This window comes from Nesoenas mayeri (assembly GCF_963082525.1).
Source record: "Nesoenas mayeri genome assembly, chromosome: 16".
NCBI classification, from domain to species: domain Eukaryota; kingdom Metazoa; phylum Chordata; class Aves; order Columbiformes; family Columbidae; genus Nesoenas; species Nesoenas mayeri.
In genome coordinates, this window is record NC_137562.1 from 6,833,420 (window position 1) to 6,853,864 (window position 20,445).

Below are 20,445 nucleotides of genomic sequence, written 5' to 3' on the forward strand. Positions count from 1 at the left end.
TGCTAAAAGAATTCATAGAGAGCAAGGAGCAGAGGCAGTTAGCATACAGACAATGCCAGGGCAGATATTTCTTTAAACGTGAATAAAAGGCAAACAGTTTTGTTGGAAGAGTGCTCTTCTGTTTGAGATTTTCTTTTATTCCAGGAAGGAATCAAATGAAGTTGGATGATTTCATCAGCTGTATTCAGCCCTTCTTTAGGTAGGAAATCTTGAAGCATAGTTGTTAAGTAATTTGCCCAAAATCTTACATCTTATAACACTCGACATCATTGCAAGCCAAAACAAAAGCTGCTGAAGCACAGGAACTGTAGAGATGTTTCTTACTTAACTCTCAGAAAACACTTTTTTTTCATGGTTTGGGATAGATTAAATTGAGGTCAGATATTTTCTTAGGAGTTCTGAGTGGTTAATCACTCTGTCTGTTGTGAGCACGCTATTATTTTCTCACGTCTACGAGATGGAAATTGCCCACTAACTGAATGGAGATAAGCCAAAAACTTTTTCTCAAGGTTATTTCCATTGGCCTCCAGCCTCAGTCTCTCACTTCTCTCCCAGTTCTTTTCCTCATAAGAAATGGGCAGTGCTTCGATAAGCACCGCAATGTTACCTTCTTGTCTTCCTGACTGCAGACAATCGAGCAACCGCCTAGAGAATGTGTCTGTTGTGCCTCCACTTCAATCCATGCCTTGTATTCTGAAAAAGTCTCTTTTCCTTCCTGTTGACAGAGCAAAAAGGACATTATCCTGGGCTCACCAAAATGTTGAAGAAATGTTTCAGAAAGAGTTGCTTCACTGCTGTAGGGCAGCATATGACAGCACAACTTATACTATGCTGCAGTGCAGGTGGTGCTGTGTATTTTTTATACTGAAATTTTAAGTGCAATAAGCCCTTTAACTGGTACAGTGACCACGCTTGAGCAAGGGCTCAAGTCTTGAAGACCCTCCATCAACTTATTTCTGAACAGGGTTTTTTGGCCTTTCCTACCAAGCAATTTCACAGGCTGCATTGAAGACTAATTTCTTTTTACTGTTTTTCAATTAGAAACTGACTGAGAATAAAGGATCTTTTAAATAATTAATCAGCAACGCTCTTGGCTGCGCTCCAAACCCCAGAACACACCCTCACCCTCCCCTTTCTCACAGTTAAGCTCTTATACAACCGAAGAACGGGAGCTGATCTGAGGACAAAGGGACTCTGTTCCTCTCACATGCTCTCCATTTCACTCCTGCCCGTCTCCTTGCCTGAGGTCAGATTGTATGGTCAGTTTTCATTTCAAATGTATTCCCTCTTCCTCTGTGACCTGGTCCCTCCCTTTGCAGCACTGTGAGCAGCACCCAGCTCAGCCCGGCTCCTTGGGGACCCTCTCCCAGCACCCCAGGAAGGGCCGTGACGAGGCCCCGAGGTGAGCACAACCACTGTGATGTTCTGTGGTGAGTTTTGGGGACTAAAACTTAACCATTAAAATCTGATCCTAAAAATCTCACCACTTCCATTCCACCCAAGTTATCATCCTTATTCTTTGACTTTTTTCTTTGGCTTCTTGGGTTTTTTTAATTCTACCATAACATTTGATCATTACTATCAACTTGTTGCTGGTTTTCCGTATCCTCTTCATGTTTCAGAAAGCGTGAGGAAACTGCTGTTACTCAACTGCAGACAGAAAAGATCAACGCATCCCATTTTTCCCTCTTCCCTTGAAATCCCTGTCTAATTGCTGCTGCACTGGGACGTTTTGCAGGGTAGGGAAGTTGCTTTTAAATTTCCATTGGCTTCCTTTTTCCCCTCTGACTGGATGCTGTCTTCTGCCTTGGCTCTCCGGCGGTGACTGACTGGGGATGAACTGCCTGACCTGGGACAGAGGGACCCTCCACCCCCTTGGGAACCGCCGCCACGGCGCCAGTTTTTACGTTTCCATATTTAATTTTTATCTGCTGGCGTTCACGGGCAGTTTCAACCATAATTCCCCAGGTCTCGCGACCATAAGCACCAGCTTCAGGCAGCAGCAGCGCCGAGCCCTGAGGTACCGACCGAGCTCTGAGGTACCGACCGAGCCCTGAGGTACCGACCGAGCCCTGAGGTATCGGCCGAGCCCCGAGGGACCAGCCAAGCCCTGAGGTACCGGCCGAGCCCTGAAGTACCGGCCGAGCCCTGAGGAACCGGCCGAGCCCTGAGGAGCCGGCTGAGCCCTGAGGTACCGGCCAAGCTCTGAGGTACCGACCGAGCCCTGAGGTACCGACCGAGCCCTGAGGTACCGACCGAGTCCCGAGGTACCAGCCAAGCCCTGAGGTACCAGCCAAGCCCTGAGGTACCGGCCGAGCCCTGAGGAGCCGGCCGAGCCCTGAGGTACCGGCCGAGTCCCGAGGTACCAGCCAAGCCCTGAGGTACCGGCCGAGCCCTGAGGTACCGGCCGAGCCCTGAGGAGCCGGCCGAGCCCTGAGGTACCGACCGAGTCCCGAGGTACCAGCCAAGCCCTGAGGTACCAGCCAAGCCCTGAGGTACCGGCCGAGCCCTGAGGCACCGGCTGCCCCAGCATGGCCCGCGCTGCCGCCGGCTCCTGTCAGCTCGTCCTGGGGCAGGGGGACGGTATTGGGCAAGACATTAGAATCACAGAATCATTTCAGTTGGAAGAGACCCTCAGGATCATCGAGTCCAACCATAAACTCACTCTAGCATTAAACCATGTCCCTAAGAATCTTGTCTAAATGCCTTTTAAACCCCTCCAGGGATGGTGACTCCACCACTGCCCTGGGCAGCCTGTTCCAATGCCCTTTCCATGAAGAATTTTTTCCTAATATCCAATCTAAACCTCTTTGGCACAACTTGAGGCCATTTCCTCTTGTCCTATCACTTGCTACTTGGGAGAAGAGACCAACACCCTCCATGCTCCGACCTCCTTCAGGCAGTTGCAGAGAGCGATAAGTTCTCCCCTCAGCTCCTGTTCTCCAGGCTGAACCCGCAGGTCCCTCAGCCGCTCCCATCACACTTGTGCTCCAGCCCCTCCCCAGCTCCAGCGCCTCCTCTGCACTCTCTCCAGTACATCCCGCACGGCCCCGGAGCGGCAGGAGGTGCCGGGTGTCACCCACCGCGCTCCCGCTTCCCCCGGCGGCGGGGCCGGCCGCTCCGCCCTCCCCGCGCCCGCCATTCCGCTCCGCCCCGCCCCGCAGGGCGGTTGGGGCCTGGTTCCGGCGGCCGCCGCTGCTCGTTCGGCCCGGGGCGGGACGGTACGGGGCGGGAGGAGCCATGGAGGACGCCGATTACTTCGAAGGCAGCGCGGCGGAGTGGGGGAACGAGGCGGACGGGGGAGCGGTGAGCGCGGGCGGGGCCGTGCGGCGGCAGCTCGGCCCGGGCCTGGGGCGGCCTGTGAGGGGAGCGCGGCCAGGGCCCTGCCGGGGGACCCGCTGCTCCGGGGTCGGGCAGGGGCTCCCGGGCCCTCTCGCTCTGCGAGTCGGGGAATCCGCGTCTGGGGCGAAAAGCGACTGGGGGAGTCTGTCCTGTGGAGGGGCCTGGGGCTCCGAGGCGGGAATAAGGGGGGAAACGACTTCAAGACGGTGCTTGGTTTTGCACCTTCACTTTTGGGAAGTCGTGTTTGTCTGGGGAGGAGAGGGGGAAAACGGGTAATAAAGGTGGCTGATTGTGCGCGCAACAGCAGGACGATGAGGATGGGGAGGGAGAAGACGATGCCGAAGTCCAGCAAGAATGCCTGAAGAAATTTTCGACCCCTGACTATATAATGGAGCCATCTATATTTAACACGTTAAAGAGGTGAGTGTAACCTTATGTGTGTTCTAGGTGCAGCGTTGTCACTTTGTATGGAAGTGTGTGTGTGAATGTATAAATGATGCTGTTGTTTTGCCTTTAGAGTTCAATTGGTCTTGGGTTTTAGTATCACTTTCAAATAGTTAATTTGTAATCTTTTTCTCAGGTATTTCCAAGCAGGGGGTTCTCCAGAGAACGTTATCCAGCTCCTCTCTGAAAACTACACTGCAGTGGCACAGACTGTAAATTTGCTGGCAGAGTGGCTCATTCAAACAGGTATGATAAGTGATATAGTATCATTTGGGTCCATAGACTTCCTTCTGTCAGAAATATTTGAATTGGTGGCAAATCTGATTATACTCAGAAAAAGGCTCATTGTAAAGTCATCATCCTGTATGTGTGATTAATTTTTTAATAATAATATGTTTATTCTGCTCAGAAAATAAGTGATCTGTTGATGAACATTTTGAAATGCCCACAAAATGTATTATAAATGGTAATACAGTTCAAGCAACTACATAAACTATAGCTTCTTTTTGTTTTCATGTACAAGGGCAAGAGTACTGTTACGTAGATGGTGTTAGCAGTCTGTGATACTTTGTAATAGTATTACATAATTAATATTGAAAAAATTACCTTATTACTAGTTACTATTCCCTTTCAGTGGATCACTGGTTAGTTGGAAGGTCCTTGTACAGAGGCCTGTGTTCCGTTAGACAAGAGTTCTGCCTTACTGTCTGCTTATGAATTCTTCAGCAGCCACTTGCAAGACATGTTCAGCATGATCTTGTGGTACCTTTGTCCCTTAGCTAGTGTAAACTTTTGTTTACGAATGATAAAAAGTGTTATACTCTCATCTGAGAAATGTAGAACTACTTTTTACTATTTTGTGTGTTGTTTGCTGTCAAAACTACCGATAGCCACTATATTAAAAAGGTGGACTCTAGTTTGTATTGCGCCCTGTGACAGTCTTGTGCGATGCCCGGCATTGCTGTTTGCATGACTAAGACATCAAGAGAAAAGGACTAGTGTGACCTGCCTGTGATCGTAAACAGTCTGCATTTAGGAAAAAGGTTGAGAATCTCTAGATCTGTCTATATCAGCGTGGCTTGCTGGTAGAACCGGTGTCTCTCCTCTCTTCTGTGTTGATTAATTTCTGAGTGTTTTCTGTTCTTGCTGAAAAATTTAAGATGTTGCTGCTATGTTTGATTGGATTGCATTGCCAAGTTTTTTGTTCCTTCTGTACAGGTGTTGAGCCAGTGCAAGTTCAGGAGACTGTAGAAAACCATTTAAAGAGCTTACTTATCAAGCATTTTGACCCTCGGAAAGCAGATTCCATCTTTACAGAGGAAGGAGAGGTGTGCATGGATTCCGTGTCGCTATGTCTACATGAGTGGAATCTACATAGATGCCAATGGAGGAGTAGATGGTGGGGAAAGGAAATTGTGTATTCAAAGCTCTTTCTTTAAGTAACAACTGGTTTCAGAAAACCAACTGTATCTCACTGGAGTCCTCAGAGGCTTAGACAACTTAGAAACTTGGAATGCATCCTCCTTTGTTATAAAGTCCTGTATAACAACTCGCAGGACTACTGAGAGGTGAAAGGTTTACTTTGAACGGTCTTGGCAACTAGGTGTTCTTACATTTCTCCCTATTGCTCTAATCTTTTCAGACTCCAGCCTGGCTTGAGCAGATGATAGCACATACTACGTGGAGAGATCTCTTTTACAAGTTGGCAGAAGCCCATCCTGACTGTTTAATGCTGAATTTTACTGTGAAGGTAGTATAGTCAAGTCTAATAAATGAGAATATCCATAAAGGGCCGATTGTTCTGGCATCAGATATTGGCTGCGGTCTTGCCTGTACCTTTTATGTATTCCTGCTAACGTTGCTTATTCAAATGTCAGAACAGCACAAGTACACATCGGTGGGAGGAATTGTGTTACAGGTTGCAGGTAGTAAGTAGTTTCCCAGTTTGAAGTACTGCTTTTGTTGTTGTTGTTTTGGGTTTTTTGTGTTTTGTGGGGGTTATTTGGGTTTTTACCTTGTGATCTGTATTTGAAAATTCAGGATTTCTGGTGCAGTAGAACATTTCAGTCAGTTTTGTATGTTCTATGACAAGAAGAGAATGTTGTATCTTGCTGTGCTCTGAAACATTTTTATTTCATTGTGGTTTACTTTTTTTTGCTACATCTTTATTGGTTTCCTTTTCTGAAGTCTAAAAGATAAGCATGAATTCCAGTAAGTGTATGCAGAGGGAAATCTTACATTCTGTGTCATCATTTAGACTTGTTGGGGTATCTGAAATATAAATGTGAATACTACAAATTTTTGTTTTGTTTTTATAGCTTATATCTGATGCTGGATATCAAGGGGAAATAACCAGTGTTTCAACAGCATGTCAGCAGCTGGAAGTATTTTCCAGAGTCCTGCGTACATCTCTGGCAACAATTTTAGATGGAGGAGAAGAAAACCTTGAAAAAAACCTCCCTGAGTTTGCTGTAAGTTTTTTTCCCTTTTATGTGGAAAGAAAGTAGTGTTTTCCTTTCTGCTTAAGATACACAAGTCATTGTGGGATTGTAGAGAATCTTGACATCAAGTCTTACAAAAGCTTATGAAGAGAAACTATATGAGTTAAATAATAGAAATGTATGCTTTTTGATTATTCTGTGACTAAGAATTCCTTGGGTTGCTTATGTGGCACATATTAAATGGATTGTAAAAAGGTGAAGGGAGAACTGTGTTTCACATTTAATGCAAGATCTAAAGATCAGTCTGGTCAGTCCCCTGGCAAATTAAAATAATTCTTTTATCATCCATGTCAGTGTGGAAGTTGCTGTCTGAATCAATCCAGCTTATGTTCTGTGTTGTGAAATAGCATAATGACTTTCAGATGGCTTTGTACTTCTCTTACTTTTTAAATATTGCAAAGAAAGTACTGAGTGCTATTAGGATAGAATTTCCTCTCAATTCTGGCATTTAAGAAATGAAGTTCTCAATTTAGCCATTTTTTCTTGCATAGTACGAATGCAGAGTGATGTTGTATTTTCTGTATTTTATTAGCAGTTGGGTTTTTGGTTTTCTTGTTTAGTTGTTTGTGGTGTGGTGTTTTCCTTTTAATGAATAGATTTCAGTAAAATCTTTGCGGCAATGTAATCACAGAAGCGTACCTGCATGTTTCTTGTTGACTGGTAAGAGTTTTGCTGTGTGCTTTCACAGAAGATGGTGTGCCATGGAGAACACACGTATCTTTTTGCCCAGTCTATGATGTCCATATTAGCTCAGGAAGAGCAAGGAGGGTCGGCTGTCAGACGGATTGCCCAGGAGGTTCAGCGATACGCGCATGAGAAGTAAGTGAGAGTTATATTATTAATGAAATGTAAGTCACCAAAATTGGTAAACTGTTGTCTTTTGCCCATCCTTGATTACCTTTTGCTAGCAAATGGAAAATTCTTAGTGGCGACAGAGCAGTCCTTTTAGCAGACCTTAATTTGTAGATCAACAGAAAAGTTCAGTGTCTTGTACTAGGAGACCTGAAATCTGAACAGGAAGAGTTGAAGTTTTTGTCTTTAAAAAAATAATACAGGCCTGTTTCTATAATTACCCAGGATAAGGGGTTCTGCCCTAAGGCGTTACATTCCATAGGATGTGCCCTGTTGATTCAGTGTGGCTAAAATGAAAATGTCTGAATTAAGAAAATAAGTTGCTGTGTGTGTTTGTTCTTCATCTAGAGGGCATGATGCCAGTCAGATCACCTTAGCGCTGGGCACTGCAGCCTCCTATCCTCGAGCATGTCAGGCTCTTGGTGCAATGTTGTCCAAAGGAGCTCTGAATCCAGCAGATATCACTGTCCTCTTCAAAATGTTCACAAGCATGGACCCACCTCCAGTAGAACTGGTGAGTATCTCTCTTTTTATAGCGTCTGAAACTTACTTCTATTACAGTAGCACTCAGAAATATGAGGTCGTCTTGTATCGACACAGAAGTTAGGCTCATTCCTTTATAATTTTAAGTAATGTCTAAATGTGAAATGACTACTTGTATTTTGCATTAGCTTCTTGATGGATTTTTTTCTGTAATCATTCCAAGTTGTGTTTAATTAATTTAAATTAGATGTAAAAAGATCTTCTCAATAGGAGATAAAGATGGCAAGGAATTAACTAACTTCTTTTGGAGAAAAAAAAGGAAAAAACACCTGCAAAACTGGGTGGTTTTTTGTTGTTGTTGTAAGGAGGCCTAAAGAGCGTTTCACATTTCTCACTGCCTTGTTTTAACATGGGTTCTGGTAACAAATGGTGGCATTTAGGTACTTCAGCAATATAGTCTGTAACTCTCTTTTTGTTTGGTGTGTCTTGGGTTTTTTGTGGGAGAGTGGGGGTTGTTTTGTGTGTATCTAAAGTTTGTGTCCCTTCAGAAGACTATCTAACCTACTCCCAAGGGGGAATGTGTTATATATCATTCTATGCAAAGTATATCAGATGGAAAAACTATTTTTAGTCACCTGTTACAATTATCAGCTCTAACAAACCATTTGTTTTCTTCACAGATTCGAGTACCTGCCTTTCTGGACCTGTTCATGCAGTCATTGTTTAAGCCAGGTGCTAAGATCAACCAGGACCACAAACATAAATATATTCACATACTGGCATATGCAGCTAGTGTAGTAGAGATGTGGAAAAAGGTAATGTTCGGGTCTGTGAATACCATTATTTTTACCTGCAGTGGCTTGACTGCGCTGAAAAAGAATGTGTGGTCGTGAAGTTGCTCACTTTAAAATAAGGTATTCAGCTTAATTTACTTGTTTTTATATGAAAGTTTCTTGCTTCAACTGAAATGACTAAAAAGCCTAGATTTTCATAATCAAATAGTACTATAATGGTTTGAGTGCACTGAGTAGTTTTACTCTCTTCTTCCACCTCCCCTCAAAGGTTATCAGTAGCAGTTCTGTGCTGCAAGAATTGCGTGTGCTTTTTCAGAGGAAGAGGAATTTAATTCTATGAAGTGGATAAAGTAATTCTTAGGGAATTAAACAAAGCAAACATCCTTGTACTTCAGCTCATTGATAATTAGTTCTTCTGAAACTTGCACTTGATTGTAAGTTTTGAGAAAAATTATGTGATCTTAGGCTTATCACAGGTTACAATTCCTTTCCTTAAATAACCAGAGACATCTGTTATATTCACAACTCTTGCATTCAAACCTTGCAATTTTTCAGAACAAGAGAGTCAGCATAAACAAGGATGAACTCAAGTCAACCTCAAAAGCCATTGAGACTGTTCACAATCTGTGTTGCAATGAGAACAAAGGGGCATCAGAGCTGGTTGCAGAACTGAGCACTCTCTATCAGTGCATCAGGTGAGCAGAGACTGGTCCCAAGCCTCAGCTGTTGGAAAGAACGCGGTTTTTAGGAGAGGCAGTACTGCTAAAGGGAAATGCCTTCGTGGGCTACGCTTCGAGAATGTCCTTGCTGTAGAACACGTGAAGCTGTGGGCTGAAAGCAGCTTTCAGAATTGTACATCTGACTCTTTGGAATCTCTCCCATGAGCGCATAAATTTTGACTTTCACTGATAACTTGTCCATCATGTGTCATCAAACATGCTTTTCTCTGTCACTGGAAAAAGATGACAAATTACTTGGTCTTCATAATAAAGCCTCCCTAGCAATAGATGCACCCATCCTTCTCTTAAAACTATGAAATAGCAGATATTGGATAAACTGGAACAAACTGGGAGTGTACATGAATTTTCTTGCCTATTTTTCACATTTTGTGCTGAGCAGGGAGTTTCTTTGTAGAAAGAATTTTCCTCCAGCCTTTCTTGATGTGCTGGCAACTTTTCAAGTAAAACTTTTGAGCTTTATGAATTCTGCTGTAAGTTAAACTGAAACTTTAGTAACCATTAGAATATACTGAAAGATTTTTTTATTTCTAAATTTACTAGGAGGTTTCTTGGTTGGTTGATTTGTTTGTTTTGTGCTAAAGTAATCTTTTTTTTCTGTAGGTTCCCAGTGGTGGCCATGGGTGTATTGAAGTGGGTGGACTGGACAGTGTCAGAACCACGATACTTCCAACTGCAGACTGATCACACTCCGGTTCATCTGGCATTATTGGATGAGGTAAAAGCGGATAGAAAATCTTGCTGAAGAGTAAAAACACTTTCGACACCTGTAAGTGGAATTACATCCAGTTTACTGAATGCCTATCACTTGCAGTAAGTCAGTAAATATACAGAGATTAATCTGCTTCTATTCGGCATTAGTTATTTGGTTTTGTCATCTCAGCATTATTTGCACCAGGAAAGCTTGGGTGTCAGAAAAAGTAACGGTGGAATACATTTCTAAAAGTATTTGCATCTGGCACTGAACATGAATGTAAACTTGTCTAATAAAGACTACTCTAGTTTTTAAATTGGAGTTCTGAGGATCTGACTTTCCCATCTTGTTTGCAGATCAGTACCTGCCATCAGCTGCTTCATCCCCAGGTTCTGCAGCTTCTCGTCAAGCTCTTTGAAACAGAACATTCACAGCTTGACGTAATGGAGCAGGTGATTCTCAAAGGATTTGGTATTTGTGTTCCTTCGTATTAGTTACACTTACTCAAGATAACAGCTTTTGCTGTCACAGCAGTTTTAAGAGTTTAATTTAGGAATACGGTCATGGTTAAAAAGTAACATAGCAGATATTGAATCAGTAAGAATTAGCAATAAAAACTGCACAATTCTGAGAGGAGGTTCTAATGTGTGATTCTTCCCTCCCCACACCATCAGCTGGAGTTGAAGAAGACTCTTTTGGATAGGATGGTGCACTTACTCAGTCGAGGATACGTCCTGCCTGTTGTCAGCTATATCCGCAAGTGCTTGGAGAAGCTAGATACCGATATCTCTCTCATCAGATACTTTGTTACTGAGGTCAGCAGTGAAAATTGTGTGTGTGTTTGGATATTAAATCAGCTTACCTCAGATTCAAAAATATTGCAAGATCAGATCCTGAGCAATGTGTGTGATGTCAGTAATATCAATGTATGTCATGTCGGTACTCACAAGGATGTGATGAGTGTTACTGACTCTTCACTCCTGAAAATGTTAAGGTACTGGGTAGAGTACCACAAGAATATATAATTAACTACTTGAATGGAGAACAAAAGGTCTTAAGTGCAACTACTTGTATGCTTTCAAGACTAGTATTATGAATTAAGTAGTGTCCCTACTACCTCTCTAAGGGGAAGAATAATCCATTTTTGTCTGCTGTTTCAGGTGCTGGATGTGATTGCCCCTCCATATACCTCAGACTTCGTACAGCTTTTTCTTCCCATCTTGGAGAATGAAAGTATTGCAGGTACTATTAAAACAGAAGGCGAACACGATCCTGTCACTGAGTTTATAGGTAAGTCACGTTTATTCCTTGCATACCTGCTTCCTTTTTGTATTCGTTCCAATTTGCAAGTAGTGTTGCTAAAACTAGGAATGTCTGCCAGCTCTTTGCACAGATAACTTCCCTTTTAGGGGCCTGTGTTAAGCCAATTTCCTTTAATCAAGAATTTCTGGGTAGTAATGAGGAACTTAGAGATAAATGCTGCTTTTGGCAACTAGCACTGTAGTAAGTAAACAATAGGAAGGGAAGTAGTCTGTCATAATACACTCCTATCTTAAAAACATCGTCTATACCCTGAAATCCAAATTATTTATATAATGCAGAAATCCACATGCCAACAGATAAATTGGAGTGATGTACTGAACACTTTTTCTTTGTTTTGTTGGTTTGTTTGTTTCTTCTTTTAAGCTCATTGCAAATCTAACTTTATTATGATGAACTAAGCCATGGAAAACATGAAGAACGCAGAGCACGTGATGACTACTTCTCCATACTCTCCAGCAGTAACGTTCTATGACTGGGTAACACAGGCAAAAAAAAAGCCCCAACAAACAAAACCCATCAAAACCAAACAAAAACAGAACAAAAAAACCCAAACAAAAAATTCAACAAACCCAAAACAGGGAAGAAAGGACTGAAGGGCATTTGATTGACTTGCATGGTGACCTTGAGCTTCATATCAAAGGACCGTTAATGTACTTTAGAAAATGGAGTAAGGATTTTCTGTTCTTAAACAAATCATTATAAATCTGAATATTCTGAAGGGAATAGGAGGAGAGAAACTGACTTAATTCAAACAATGTTAGTTTGGTTGCTTGCAGAACTTGTCACTGATTCTTTGTGTAATATCCAAAACCTGAAGAACAGGGAAGGTAGTTCTACTAAAACCACTTCACAGATAGTTCTCTGAAGACTGAATTTTGAAGGCTCTAGGTTTTGATGTTGTGTGCTGTAAAAAATTGAATTTGTGTGATTAACCCTGTGCTGCAGAGAAGCCACAATGCTGCCTTTCTCACCTTTGAGCTGTGTTAGAATTCTAAATATTGGACATCTTTACTGCTATGAAAAAAACCCACACGTTTCATGTAACCCAAGTAGTGGTGTAAGAATCTAAGTTAGTTTTGTATTAACAGATGAATCCAGCGTGTGTTTTCTTTCAGAATCTATATTTTTGTTAAATAGCTGCATCAGCTGTTACTGGTAAGTTTCATTACCATGTCAGAATTCCACTGCTGTCCAAAAATATGAATGTGTGCAGCAATTTTGTTACTGCTTGTTGTGGCTTGATTTTTATACTTATCTCTACTCTGTCCTGGTTGATGCCAAACAGTGGGGGATATACCCAAGATTATAATTAACCTTTAAATAAAGGACTTTTTTCTTTTCCAGAGATTTCTTTTGAAGTTTCATTAAGCCTGCTCTTTGTTCCTCTCTGTTGTCAGTGATTCATGAATGGGAACTCTTAAGCTACTGTGATAGTTCTTGAGGCAACATCCAATTGTATAGATTCTTAACCCCTTATAGAAAGGAGAGCACCTTGCCTTTGCTTAGCCAGTCCCTCACAGACATACTCCACAGCAGCTGAGCTTACCCTAGTAACACTTATAGCCACCTAATAAACTTAAAGCACAGCCTGAAAAGGGCAAAACTCACTTCTGGAGAAGTTGTTCTGAACTTGTTTGCGTATCTTTGAATAGAAGATGATATACTATCATTCCAGCTAACTCACCATTTAAACTTGCATGAGACCTGCTTTTCATTATAAGTAGAATTAACATGCATGTGTGGCTTTTTGGAGCCCCTGAATTTCCAAGGTTTAATTAACTACAGAAACAATTCAGTCTGTAGAGCTTCATTTTAGGATGTAGCCTTATGGTTCATCTTAGAGATTATCAAGAGCAGCTTGTTCCTTTCTGTCACAAATTTGCCAGCTGTTCAAACAAAGTATACTTTTTATTTCCTTGGTGATCAAAATTAGTATTGCTTCCTCTGAACACTTGAGTTCCTCGGCACTTACCCATGTAGATTAGATTACCCTTTTTCCTTCTCTGTAGCCCTAAAAAGCTTTAGTTTACAAGTGGAGTTCTACAGCACCTGAATGTCTTCTCTCCCTTGCTTGAAGTTGGATGCTTCCTTGTAGCATGTATCAATCTCCAGCATGGGTAGAGATGGTGTAATTTACCTTGAATTGTTGTCTGAACCATCATAGCTGCTGTATACGCTGTGGTGTCAACCATAGAATGGGTCCAGTAGAAGCTGTACTGTCTGGGGTGAGCTTTGGGTAGCAGGGCTGCTGCATGAGACTGCTTGTGAGGTACAGCAATGACTAAAAACATGTATTCATAAGTCATTAAAGATAAAAAGTCCCTTTATTACATGCAATTAACAATGCCAATTAATAACATTTTATATGGCACTGACTTGCCACTTAGTAACTGGCTCAGTTTTAAGGAAGACAATTTGCTACCTTTCTTGAAATTCGTTAAGAATTCTGGGTTGTCACAACTTTTACTTTGCCTCTTTGGGAGAAAAACAGCACAGCAAATCACATGTTAAAGTAAGGAATTTGAACAGAGACAAGACTAATTAAATAACTAAGAACATTTAGACTTATGTTGATCATTTTGCTTGGATAAAACCAACTGCATTATATGAGACTTCCAACAACATTGTTTCATCTGGAGGTCAAGGAAACAACAGGGGATTTAGTTTTTTGTTACATCATGTCCAGACTGAGCTTTGGTTTTTCATCTGCATCATTGTGAGATATTTGCTTAATATTGTTAGAAAATTTAATATAAGCTCTAGACCCAAATATTGAGTATAATTGTTCCTTCTTTGTGTGTCTACATAATTTATATTTAAAAAATATAGAGAGATTTACATATGTAGTTTCAGTGATAAAGTCAATATGATTTAGGTACTGTGCATCAAGGCAGACAACTTTTTAATGGGTAAATTATTTTTCCAAGTTAAATTATCTAAAGGCAGCTCTATTTAATTTGCTTAGAAGACATCATCTCTTTCTATCTGGGCTAGTTTTGCAGAACTGCCTGATGGTTTTGAACTGTGAAACAGTTTTAGCCTACTATTCTTTAAACAGAAAAAGGTGGTGTTGGGAAGCTTCCCAACATAGTTCCTGAACAGACAGATGTACCATACAGGATCAGGGAAGAACAACATCTCCATATGCACAGTCCTCTTCAATAGCAAGGTTGTACTCTGCTCCTTTTCCACCTTTATATGCACTTGTCACAATCCTCAGCCACCCTCTTTCACCCTGTAAAGAATTCATTTGCATTGTAAATTAGAAAACAACTATTAAAAAAAAAAGTATGCTCAGTCTGTTCTGTCTTCCAAATATGAATAAGTGAATTTAGTAATTCATTCAAGATGAAGTATAACATGGGTTCACAGGGCAACCTTGTTTAAAGGGGCAATCTGCTTGGTGAATTTACATCCCCCTCATCTATGCCAGGAATGCGACTTGATTTTTGATTACAACTATCAGTCATTTACAGTTGCCCATAACGGGAGCTGCATGTGCACAGAAGGGTGGTGTTTGGGATTGAGTTGACATTACTCAAGTAACTTCGGCTGAATATCCTTGTCTTCAGATTAGTTCTGTTTAATTTTTTAATTGCTAGTCTAGTTCAAAGGAAGTTTTTCTATCCCCAGGCTAGCTTTGCAGCTTCCTGTTTGCAAGGGGAAAACCCCACCTCACCTCTAAAGTCATTCTGCAAACATGTTTGCTCCCACGTTTCCTTACCCAGGGTTCACCCCATGAGTTGCGAACAATCCAGTATTCTGTTCCATTTTCTACACCCCAGCCAGCCACAGATACAATGTGATTCACCACAGGCGAGGGGTTGTACTCTGTGTAAAGTCCTCCAGTGTAAGCATCCAGCTTTTCTGTAGCCATTATGCCACAGCTGTAAGGAAACAGAGAAAGCATTTTTATACAGGGGGATCGGGGCAGGGGCCTGGCTAAAACACTTTTTTTTGCATTTTGGCTTCAGAGCTCAATTTATGTACAAACATGCTAAAGCCTGCATGATAGTACAGAGCTACTAACACGCAAGAGTGGAGAAATGCACCTTTAGTCATTAGACTGGCTCTCACATATTTCAGTCCCAATATTATTACATGAGAAACATTTTCTTTTTTACCATTCAAGATATTTACCTAATTGGTCCATTAGTATAAATTTCTGCCATCATTTTTTCTCTTCCACTGACAGACCCATAGTCACCAACTTTCCAGAGGGTGTAGTTCTTTATCACGTGGCATTCTCCAAAAGTGACACAAGTTCCACACTGGTTAAACTTCTTACACTCTATAAAAAAAAAAGTGAGATTATCATTGCAGAAAAACGCTTTAAGTTGATTAATGATATCTCACTAAGCTTTTTTTTTTCCCTTTTAATCAAAGCAGATAAGAACTTAATCACCAATACTGGTGAACTAAACTCCTTTCTGGAAACCACATTTGAAGACTCTACAGTCACTAGTTACTATTCTTTACTTCATAGATCTAAGTGCTTTAATGACGAAGTGTCTCAGATGTGCTTCTCTATACATAAACTATTATGGTCATACATGACCAGACAAAGGTTACATTTCTCCTTTGTTTAGCTTGAGGTGATACATGTAAATATTTCAGTACATTACAGATTGTATCTCACAGATTTAAGAGATTAAGTTTAAACAATTCAGCTGTGCAAACTTGTCTGGGCATGATTTAATGCTATGCTGTCTGGCTAGAGTAAAGAGAGACACCACAGGCCTGTAAATAAAACCTGTTCTGTCAGTCAAACAGCAAGTACTACACAAAGGCAGGAACCAGTACACTGAAAACCCAAGAAACTACATATTTTTTTAATGTTAAGATCTGCTCAACCTGGGCTGAAGTCTTAGAGCAAAGCAAACAGGCATCATACTTTGATCCTTAGCTTGGTAGTTGTTGCAGGTCTCATCTGGGATGCCGTGGTCATGGGCATACATCCAAACACCCGAGTGGTCTCCACCTTCACAGGACCCTGCCTCAGCACAATCAATCACATTCTGAACAGACAGGTAGGCAGAAGGCCATGCCCCTTTTCTCTTTATGTTGATTCGATCTGTAAGGATAAGAAATCAGGTTTTGTTAGTGGAGTAAGTGGGTGGTTACACACTGCAACTAGTGTTAAAACTGCCTCTCCTTTGAACCTGTAACTGTTTGCAGGCAACAGTACTTGTGGTTGGAAAAGGCTTTATTGCCAACAGTGAGGCACACAGCATGACCAACTCAAAACAGCAGGCTGACTTACTATTGTGGGTTTCCATTAAGTTTTTTTTCCATTAAAAACTCCACAAAAATATGCAGATGAGCAAGATCTGTTTAAAGCCCTGAAGTGCCCTAGACCTCTTTTAATTCAAGTCACAGCTTCTGAAAGCTTCCAGATCTGTTTCCTGGCTACGACAGCAAAGAGTTTTCAAATACACATAAAACCAGCTCTCACCAGCCTCTTCTACAGGAGTAAAGATTTATGCATAAACCCACATAGACAGTCATGCAGCCCAGGTCTCAAGAGACAGTCTTCACAAACTTAAAGAAAGGAAGAGCTCTCAGAAGTATATCCTCGCTGTTATGCCAACATCTCCATGTTATCATGCCATCTCAGACAGGCATCATCACCTTGCTGTCTTATTTTGTAGGAAACAACTGGCTTACTTGGCAGAGAAGCTTCCTCATGAGTATTTATAAACTGCTTCTCACAGTGCATTAAGAGTCTTAACTGATGCCACTGTGGTACTTTTAATCCTATTAGTGCTAACAACATTCAACTACACTTGACAGGACTGGGAGGCATTATCCCAGCCTAGTCTGCCAGCAACAGGAGAAGGAACGAACTTTAACTAGTCACAGCAGTTCAGAAAACACATCCTGATTTTAAAAATCAGCCTTTCATACTTATGAAGACACATATACTGGTTAAGTTGGTCAAGTTTTAACCCAAGTTATATAATTAAGAAGTTGCTATATTTTACCTGTCCTCATACTTCACTGCATCATGGCAGGTTTCATGCATATCTATATTCTTGTACTGCTTAAGAACAGATCCTTTGCAATTCCTGCTCTCCACTTGCACCTCAGTTATCTTCCCATTCCTGCAGTTTCCTTTATTTGTCCTTCCGAGCTAATCCTTTTACAACCTCCCTACACAAACAGTACTGCTGCAGCATGCTACTGTTGCATGCAAATCATGACATTCTCTCTAGACAAAATACTCCTCCAGTTGAAGCAAACCCTTCTTCCCTTTTCCCACAAAACTGATGGATATCTGCTGAAACCAGATTTGTCTGTGTGCTCTGGTAGTCAGTTCCTTTGAATGATGGGGCTTTTGATGCTAATACGCTGCAGGCCTTTCCCACAGGAGGCAGCTTCTTTCACTTCCTCATCTCCAGGCTGCGCTGGGCAGCCCCTTGCTGCTGTAGACAGAGCACAGCGGGCTGAGGTACCACAAAAGGAAGCAGAGATGATCACTGCTTTGGCATCTGCTGCTACCAGAGAGGGGCTGAAAACCCAGTTCTTGCTCCAGGCCCTAAACAGCAGGAGCTATTAACACACTGCACCTGCAATCAGCTTTTTAACCATGCCAGTGTTCCCCTCTCACAGTATTTCTGAGCAGGTGGGGACAGCCCCACTGCGATTGCTTTATTGAAACCAGGCTTCCTTGCCTTCAGCTGCCGGCTTTGGAATTCCCCCATTCCTGTGTATTCAGAAACATCTCAGCCTTGGCTTTTGCTGCATTAATCACCACAGTAATTTGGCACCTCTTCTTTCTACCAGCTACTTTGTAAGCTGAAGATAAACCTCCTTTGCTTTCCAAAAACTGTAAATCACTGGGGGCAACCAGCTTGGCAGGCAGTAAGTCAGCACGCAGCCCCATGCACAGCGTACCTGCCAAGGCGCTGGTGCTGCCGTGGGCCCAGCAGGACCCGCAGTACTGCGGGATGTGCTGGTTCCGAGTGGTGCTGGCGAAGTTGACGCCGTTCACGTTCCTCCAGTCCCAGCTCTCGGGCAGCGCGGAGACGTCCAGGTACTCGTGCGGGCGGGGGTAGGTCCTGCGCGGCGGCAGAAAGAACAGCTAGTTCCCTCGCTGCTCCTGCCCGTATTTTCAGGCTAATTGCAGGATTGGGTTTTTTTAAAGGCAATTTTCAAAGAGTTTCGTAACTGCGAGTGGCCAGAGAGCATGGCGGGTCACGTGACTGCGGGCAGCGTGACCGCTCCCGGCGCGGTCTCGTGACCAACACTGCAGAGCGACCCCCACCCCGGGACCCCGGACCCCGACCGGCTGCTGGGGGCCAGGGCTGCCCGCCCCGGGGAGCCCCCGAACCCCGACCGGGCGCTGGGGGCCAGGGCTGCCCGCCCCCGGGGAGTCCCCGAACCCCCACCGGCTGCTGGGGGCCAGGGCTGCCCGCCCCCGGGGAGTCTCCGAACCCCCACCGGCTGCTGGGGGCCAGGGCTGCCCGCCCTGGGGAGCCCCCGAACCCGGACCGGGCGCTGGGAGTCAGGGCTGCCCGCCCTGGGGAGCCCCCGAACCCCGACCGGGCGTTGGCGTCCAGGGCTGCCCGCCCCCAGGGAGCCCCCGAACCCCGACCGGGCGCCACGGCTGCCCGCTCCTGGGATCCCCCACCCCGAGCCGGGCGATGCCGGATTCGCAAACCGTGCCCGCCCAGCCCCATCCAAGGGGCACCCCCGGGTTCCTCTCCGTGAGGCCGCTCGGAGGGGGTCCGGGCGGCAGTCCCCGGAGGGGCGGGAGCGAGCCTCACCTCAGGCTGGGAGCCCTGCGCGGGGCCGGCTTGTAGCAGCTCTGCCCTTCTCTGAAGTAGAGCCCGGCGCGGGCGGGCGGGCAGAGGCAGCCCCAGAGCAGCAGCAGCAGGGACGCGAGCAGCCGGGACGCAGCAGCCATGCTGGGGCAGCAGCACCTTCCTCCCCGCGGCTCCCGGCCCGGCGTTTAAGCGCGGGGAGGGCCCGGCGGGGCGGGCCGGGGCGGGCGCTGGGGCGCGGCCGGGACTCACCTGCGGGGCGGGCGCTGCGGAGCCTCCATCGTCTCCTCATTTCGTGTTAATCAACGTCTGCATAGCGGAAGCGGGATTGACGATAATTACAGTGCGTACATCGTTAAATTCTTCCTAATGGTAACTTAATTTCTTAGGGGTTAAGGAGCCTTGCCCAGAGAGGTCGTGGAGTGTCCTTCTCTGGAGATGTTCAAAACCCGCCTGGACACGATCCTGTGCGATCCGCTCTGGTCACCCTGCTTTAGCAGGTGGGTTTAGCAGGGGTCCCTTCCAAACCCAACCATTCTGTAATTATGTGGACAAACCGGTGAGAGGCTTTAAATCGCTGTTCTGGGGCTGCGGGAGCTGCAGCCCCTTGTGCACTTGGCACTGCGGGGAGTGCAGGGGCAAAAAAAGGAAAAGCTGTTAAAATACTGTGGTGATTCAAATGTGCAGTCGCTGTCAACACAGGGTTTATGAGCAGAGGACTTCACGACTGATGCAGACTGGGACTGGGTTACAGGATTCTTGACCTTTGGCCTAACACATCCGTGTTGTATAGGACTGTGCAGCAACCCTGTGATTACACAGAGCAGACCGGCTGGGTTTTTGTTTGGTTGGGGTTTTTTTTAAAACTAGTCCCAAATTCTGAATTTCTCAAGCCTTTTATACCATATTTTGCAAAGGAATACAGGCCTTTGTCCCTTTTTTTTTAGGCTTAAGGGTTCAGCACATTTAAAGATTCTGCTACAAGTATCAGTCAATACTAAAAATAGTTCCCTAATTTTCCCACAGAAGGTTTACGTATCTGTGTGGGTCAACTATTAGTCTCTCTTTTCCATATGCTGGCTGGAGTTTTCATCTTTGGTAAACAGGTTTACTAAACCACAGCCAGTTCTTCCCTCACAGCTTTTTTTCCTTAGATCTCAGTGCTTTTTATAAAAGGTATGAGATTTGTTAGCTCCACATTATGCGTAAACGGAGGCACTGAGAACCAAAGCAACAAAACCAAGAGCAGAGTAAGAACTGAGCCTGGCTGCTGTGCCGGTGACTTTTGTTTGACAATTCATCGAATGATCCAAACTCAGCAGTAGCTGTGGTTGTATAGGACTTCAAAGGCTTCAAGCCCTGTTTTTGCTGGGTCATAGATCTGCAGCACAGGCAAGGTAACAAACTGCTTGGTTGTCTGCTCTGATTGTAACAAAAGCTATTTGTTTAAACACATGGGGTTAATTACACTGATGATAATTTAAGAGTGGCCAGTACCTTCTTTCATTT

At 43.9% G+C, this 20,445-nt stretch overlaps 2 protein-coding genes across 3 annotated transcripts; one reads left to right on the forward strand and one right to left on the reverse strand.

The window, feature by feature from the left end:
- Positions 1–3,240: 3,240 nt before the first annotated feature.
- Positions 3,241–12,517, forward strand: NELFCD (negative elongation factor complex member C/D; the record flags this gene model as incomplete). Of its 2 annotated transcripts, none has more annotated exons than XM_080354517.1 (15): positions 3,241–3,306; positions 3,650–3,762; positions 3,923–4,032; positions 5,005–5,114; positions 5,429–5,536; positions 6,105–6,257; positions 6,976–7,106; positions 7,488–7,653; positions 8,303–8,437; positions 8,972–9,111; positions 9,757–9,871; positions 10,204–10,299; positions 10,522–10,662; positions 11,008–11,137; positions 11,534–12,517. In XM_080354517.1, the coding sequence occupies 15 exons, from the start codon at positions 3,241–3,243 to the stop codon at positions 11,566–11,568; spliced, it is 1,749 nt and encodes a 582-aa protein (XP_080210643.1). In that variant the 3' UTR covers positions 11,569–12,517. The 2 variants fall into 2 exon arrangements, with proteins under 2 accessions (XP_080210643.1, XP_080210644.1); XM_080354518.1 differs by having other exon boundaries at positions 6,979–7,106.
- A 955-nt stretch (positions 12,518–13,472) lies between these two features.
- CTSZ (cathepsin Z) lies at positions 13,473–19,252 on the reverse strand. The gene is made up of 6 exons (XM_080354885.1): positions 18,940–19,252; positions 18,068–18,231; positions 16,065–16,244; positions 15,311–15,461; positions 14,895–15,057; positions 13,473–14,405 (listed from the first exon to the last, which is right to left on the reverse strand). Exons 1-6 carry the CDS (start codon positions 19,077–19,079, stop codon positions 14,292–14,294), a joined length of 912 nt encoding a protein of 303 aa, XP_080211011.1. The 5' UTR covers positions 19,080–19,252; the 3' UTR covers positions 13,473–14,291.
- Positions 19,253–20,445: the final 1,193 nt, after the last annotated feature.